Raw genomic sequence first — 6,193 nt, 5'->3', positions numbered from 1 at the left:
CTTGGTGTTGCCGCGTGTGTTTTTGGAAAGGGGGGGGGGGGGCTATTATGCTTCTTGTTGTGCCACACTGCAATGTTGCATTGCTTTGCTCCCAAGTCCCCCACATCCCAAACTCCCCTGCCTCACTCTGCACTTGCCACTGTTCACAGGCTGAGACTCCACACCTGCCTCCATCCCTGCAGGATGGGGTCCTCTAGCTGCTCTCTCTCCTGCCTCCACCTGCCCACCCGTGACTTCACATCCCAGGGCGGGCAGAGGGAGCTGCAGGAGCCCCTGAGTTCAGGGAGAGCCGGCAGCTTCGCAGAGGGCACAAAGACCTGTGGTGGCTCCAGGCTATATCGCAGGTAAGCTGCTGCCTGACCACTCCGGCGGCCGGCTGCGGGATGCAGGGCCAGGGAACGCTGCCTGCCATCTGGTAGGGTGGTGGGCTTGCCTTTCCCACCTCATTCTCCAGGAGAGCTAGACCACTTCAGTGGGTGCCCCTTGATGCTCTGCAGAGCCAGGCAGGTGCTACGCTCAGGATACTACAGTCCCAACGCAACCATAGGTTTGCAGCACTGTAGGAAACAAGGACTTGCAGCAGAAGGCACAAAGGTGTCGCAGTGGCTACCGCATATGTATCATATATGCGGACTTTCAATTGAAAAAACAAGTCTGGCATTACTTCAGGCAATACAACCGCACATGCAAACTCTTAGAAATAGTACCCATGGCTCAGGCGGCTATTGCTGGCTCACCAGAGCATCACAGTGACACACCATCTTGACCTCTCTGCGAATCAGTCCTCTGCAACCCCCAGCATGGACACAGTGCTCCTCACCCACACGCTGTTAACACTGTGATTCATGACATTCAACAATATAGCACACACGATCCGTCAGTCACCTGTAGCCTGGTGCAATACAACATGATATTAGAATATCATGGGGAGCCACGGGGTGGTTAATAAGGTTACTGTCCAGAGGATTACCCTGTTGGGCACATCCATGGCTGGCTGTATTGCTGCAGCTACACTCTATCGGCACCTGCCTTACGAGAGCAAGCCTCACAGAGCCCTACAAACTACAACAGCTGAGCTTCCTAACAAACCCCACTGTTGTGAACACTTCTTTCTTTATTAAGGGGGAAAAAAGAAGAATTTAAAAATCATCTGTTGGTTTATCACTATGGCTGCAAATTTAAACTAAAATTAACTTAATTCCTAATGAAATCCACACTAGGCAGGCATCTAATGTGTCTCTAAGCACTACCTAAGCACACCTCATCTTCATGATAACTTCTGTCTTGATAAGCCAATGCGGGCCTTACTTGACAGTACTTTTTAGATACTAGATGCTGCAACCATGGAGTAAGAGAATCAGGGTCTGTACATGCTGCATGTCCTGCACTGCTCAGCCTTAATGGCAATGTCTGGTTTCAGTAGAAGTAAGGAGCTACAAGCGTCAGGACTGACCTCAGTTTCTGTCTCCGTACTAGTTGTACCAGATTAGCAGTCACTTAATGCCTACTGGCACCAAGCAGCTCGGGGTCATATAAGATTTAAACAACTTCTTTTCCAGTAGGATTGATGGAAAAAACCATTCTAAACTGCTAAGTCCTTCTGCCTGTTCTTTGAAGGGCAAACTGTACCTTAATCCGTAAAGTTAGCAAAACTACTTCTACTCAAAGGACTTCTTTCACACTAGTACAAAAGGAACAAAATAGATAAAAGACCTCCCGCCACTGACTCCCAGGAAAGCTCAGACTAGACTGATGTCATCTAAGGGAATAGTCTACAGACTCTCAGACAACATCCTGTCCCTGGAGGATGGAGACCCAAGGTATCTTTGTCACTCACAAGGTCCCTCACCCCTCTGCAGATTACTACTTTTGGCTCAACTCTCCACTTTGCCTGTTGCTGCCTTTCACTCTCCCCACCCTCTTTGCAACACGTGATGAGGAAATTTCACTCATAGAGCAAGTTCCTACAATTACACAGTATTTTCTGACCACAGTTTTTGCTTCTCACATGACTTTTCTCTTAATAGGTTTCCTTATCTCTCTCTTTACCTAAACGGAAATTATTAACATTTTTGCAATGCTCCCTCCTCTCTCAATCAGTAACTAGTGCACAAACGAAAGAACCAGCTAACAGCCTCTAATCCCGTGAATGTGACGGGAGCAAAACCTCCTCCCGGCTGAAGTAACTGGCAAAATTCTCGCTCACCTCACAAGAGAAAAAGCTACGCCCAGAGACACACCTTTAACATCCAAATCATGAACTGCATTTAGACAACTCGTCCATGTGCACAGGCTGTTATTGTTCCTAAAACTGCTGCTAACAAATTCAGGTATAACTGGAGCTGAACAAAGTTCATCTGTAACTGGTAACTAACTCCTCCATGGTCAGGTCCCAGAGATACAATAATGCCAGCCAGCCTTTTATCGACAAAAGTATCACCTACAAAACCCTCATAAAGTAAATTTGGACTTTTCTAATGAACAGCAGGTTTGGATGGCTCACTTCTCTACTGCAGCTCGCTCTGTTACATTGGAAATTATTCTGTGCAGAAAAACATGCAGTGTTGAAAGGGGCAAAACTACTCTACAACAGTCTGCTAAAGTAAACAGACATCAGGGAAAAATCAGCAGGCACACAGAAAGCTCACCCACTGCTTTTACCTTTCCAAACGAGGGACTTCTGTAACGTCTCCTCTGAAGAGTGTTTCGCTTACATCCCTTAAGCCATTGGCGATGCCTTCACCACAGCCCTTCACTTCCCCGTCAGGGGGAAGCTGCAGGACATCTGGCTGCCCCAAGGCTGATGTCCGATCTAAAAACTGGCCGCCCTCCTTCATGCGCTGCTGGATCATGGGAGTGAGTGGCATTTCAAAGCTGAAGTAGCTATCGGGCTCTGAGTACAACGTCTCCAGCGACTCAGCGCTGTAGTACAAAGATGCATTGTCTAGGATGTTTTCGAACTGTGAGCTGTACAGATCAGTGGAGACATCGGAGTGCCTCTGCCCAAGGACATCTTCATATCCTCCTGTGGCTGCTTCCCCCTCCTCCATCATCCTGGAAATTAATCAGAAACAGCTCGTTTCAGCTCGGGGACAAGACTGAGACCTCTGGGTGAACTCTTCGCCTTCCACCTTTGCAAACAGAAAGGTCAGGAGAGTACACCGTGGGTAGAATGCTAGTTTCCCCTTGCACCATCTCTGTTCATGACTGGCACCATCTCCTTCTCCAGGGACATAAAAAGAAATAATCTTCTGGGCCTAACAGATAACATCAGGTGCTTATGTGCAAAGGAGGAGAGCACTCACAAATGCATAAGGTCTCTGCCAGCACCACTGCCGTGCCAAAGGCTGCACAGGTTAGAGATGTGCTCTCAGATGGGGCCTCTGCCCTGTGAGGACTTTTGCTGGCTATGCAGGCCTAGGGCTGGGGCCTTCGGTGAAAGGCTGGAGGAAATCCCTCAAAAACACAAAGGGAAGCAAATGCAATTAAAAACCCACAATTGGGAAAACCATATTTGAAGGGGGAAGACTCAGCCTGCTTGCAGATGCACAGGGGAAGGTGTAGTATCCCCCTGTGGAGTTTTCTTCCCTGCTGCACCAAATACTGTGGGGCTTCTCACAGCACATGCCAGGCACCAGGGCTGCCCACTCGAGCGATCCCACACGCTAACCAAAGTAAAACTCCGTGGATCCCAAGGTGCAGAGGCAGGAGCATCTCCCTTGCTGAGATCCTCTTTTCAGCAGCAAACACCCCTCCAGGTCAGAGCAGGCACAGTTTGCTCAGAGCGTGATGGTGGGGCCCTTTGCTTTGTTACAGATGTGCATCAGGAAAGAAAAGTGAGCAAATCAGGATGTCCTTACAAAAAGCAGCCACAATTTTTGCAATATATGTAGTTAAAATTATATAAACACAGACAGATAATATAGAAAGCACATCACAGGATTTACCATCTTATAACATACAAAGCCCTGGGTAAAACATCTTTATTATCCAGCCTCTCAGAGTTGGTCATACCGTTCTTGCCCAAACTCTGCCTGAAACGAGAAAATCTGGCCAGGCACATACAGTCAGGTCTGCATGCTGCCTATATTTAATTACGTGACAGGTCCAGATCCCAACTACACCTGCTACAGATGCTTCGTCACACAGCCATTACTCTGCAAACAGAAAGAGACATCTTTACATTTCCAAACCTGAGACAGACTTCACACTTCAGCAAGGTGGTGTGGATGGAGTTCCGTCCAAACTTCATGCACTAGCCACCACCAGGCATGAACTGCAACCATTGCCACCATGCCACAGGCAGCAGACAGGCTTTTGTTTGTCATTAGCTCCTAAAGGGGTAGGCACAAGCCATGTCCTTGGGAGGAGAGAAACCCTGCCTGTCCCCTGTCCCTGCCTGTCCCCTGTGCCCCCCCAAGTGCCATCTCACCTGCCGTGGCCCCTCACTAGCACAGCCGTCTCCTCATCACCACGGTTCTTCTTGTCCTTCACAAAAACTTCATTTTCCCTGCTTTCATTGAGGAGTGATAGAGGAGTGGCCCCGGAGGCAGCGGGTCCCAGCCTCGGGTCCTCACAGACTTTGCTCCAAGCGCTGTCTGGTGAGGAGACCAAGCCTGGGGAGACTATCAGTGGTGCAGGGTGGCTGGACGCTTTGGGGAACGCCTTCCTCTCCACGGGCACAGTCTCCAGCAGTGAGTGCTTCTTTCTTCTTTGCTCCTCGGCTTTTTGCAGCCATAAAATCTCCACCCCTTGAAATTCTACATGTTTGCTCACAGCTGCCTCTTTAGAGAGCCTCCTCTCAGGACCCATTTGCATTTTGCCTTGACTGTACGCTGAAAACTCCTCAAAAAGTGCCCACCCCTCCACTCTGCTGGCTGCTTCCAGGTTTGTCACAGATGGTCTATGACAGCTTGTCTCCTGCGCTGCGTGGACCTCCTCGGCTTTATTACTGATGGCTTGAAAGGACTCGGACTGCTTTTCTCCAGTCCATATTGCAGCCAGATCTTTCTCTATGATCAAATGCATTTTTTCCTCAGCTGTTCGTTCAGATGGAAGAGGCATGTCTGAGGGTTTTTCTTGGCCTGCTGGAACTGGTTCTCTGGCTGCCTGCACATTTTGGCTGCCAGTAACACTCTTTTTTTCCATTTGCGTCTCTAAATCAAGAGAAGTATTTGCTCTCTCTTGCACCTTTGTTGCTTCCAGCCATCGAGAGATTTTCATAATCTCTGGTAGGTTACCTGCAGGTTGCAAACCTTCTTCTGGGGCACACGGCTGTCCTGCTCCAGCGTCAGGTCTCAAATTGTCTGCAGGAGCTGCAAGCTGAGGAAGGGGCGAGCCAGCTACCTCGTGGTGACCGTCCCGTCTTTCTGGACTGCATGTCACAGGCTCTGCCTGGCACAGTGATGAAGCCCTCAGCGTGTCTCCGCTTGGCTCTACCGTGCCATATTCTGGAAATTCATTGATGATGGTATGAGGGAGCAAAGTGCTGCTTCCATGGCCACTACCTACGAAGAAAAAAAGAAGAGTGTGGGTTTATCTACTGCGTGCATAAGTAAAAAGCCTGACCTCCCTTCCCAGTCCTCTCCTAACAGACTAACCATGCTCTCCCTGCAGGGAAAATACCGTTCGGTTTAACTCATTTCTGCATGCTCTCACACTGCAGTTATCCAGAGCTGGTCCTTTTACATAGGAGTTTTTGGGCAGCCCTACTTTGGGAGTGCACACTGACGAGGAAGGAATGCCAGAAATGTCTGCTATACTTCAGAAAGGGTCCCAGTGGCCCATGAACAGTCTGAGGCCACAGGCCAGGCGCAAAGGCTGAAGAAAGCAGATATTCAGAGGTCTGACATCCATCCACAGCATGCGCCATACATTCTGGTTTTATTTTTAAAAAAAAAAACATTTTTAGGTCATTTTCACTTGTAAAGATGAAACACTGGGAAGACAATCAGCCACACCCTGTATATTCCATAGCCTTGACAAAACCAATTAGCTACATTACAAAGCAACTAATGAGCAATTCAACTTTCTGCCAGCACTACACTCTTCCTTTAACAACTCGGGTAACTGAAGGTTGTGTTGCAGTGATGTACATGTACTGAGCAGTTCACATTTTCTGTTGCAGCAAATTCACTGCTGCACAAAAGCCTTGCTACCCTTCCCCACCTTGTGCTGCTTTTCCAACTCATGT

At 48.7% G+C, this 6,193-nt stretch overlaps 1 protein-coding gene across 1 annotated transcript in view; it reads right to left on the bottom strand.

Annotated features, from left to right (window-relative positions):
• PSD3 (pleckstrin and Sec7 domain containing 3) overlaps positions 1–4,511 on the bottom strand; it is a 74,821-nt gene extending 70,310 nt beyond the window's left edge. Inside the window, exons 1-2 of the mRNA XM_009705558.1 lie at positions 4,433–4,511; positions 2,662–3,054 (exon numbers count right to left, since the gene is read on the bottom strand). Coding sequence (XP_009703860.1) covers positions 2,662–3,053 — 392 coding nt within the window. The 5' untranslated portion in view covers position 3,054; positions 4,433–4,511. The remainder of the gene's footprint in view (positions 1–2,661; positions 3,055–4,432) is intronic.
• Positions 4,512–6,193: the final 1,682 nt, after the last annotated feature.

This window comes from Cariama cristata, unplaced genomic scaffold (assembly GCF_000690535.1).
Source record: "Cariama cristata isolate BGI_N322 unplaced genomic scaffold, ASM69053v1 scaffold4548, whole genome shotgun sequence".
In the NCBI taxonomy this organism is placed as follows: Eukaryota; Metazoa; Chordata; class Aves; order Cariamiformes; family Cariamidae; genus Cariama; species Cariama cristata.
This window is presented reverse-complemented; position numbering and strand designations above follow the sequence as displayed.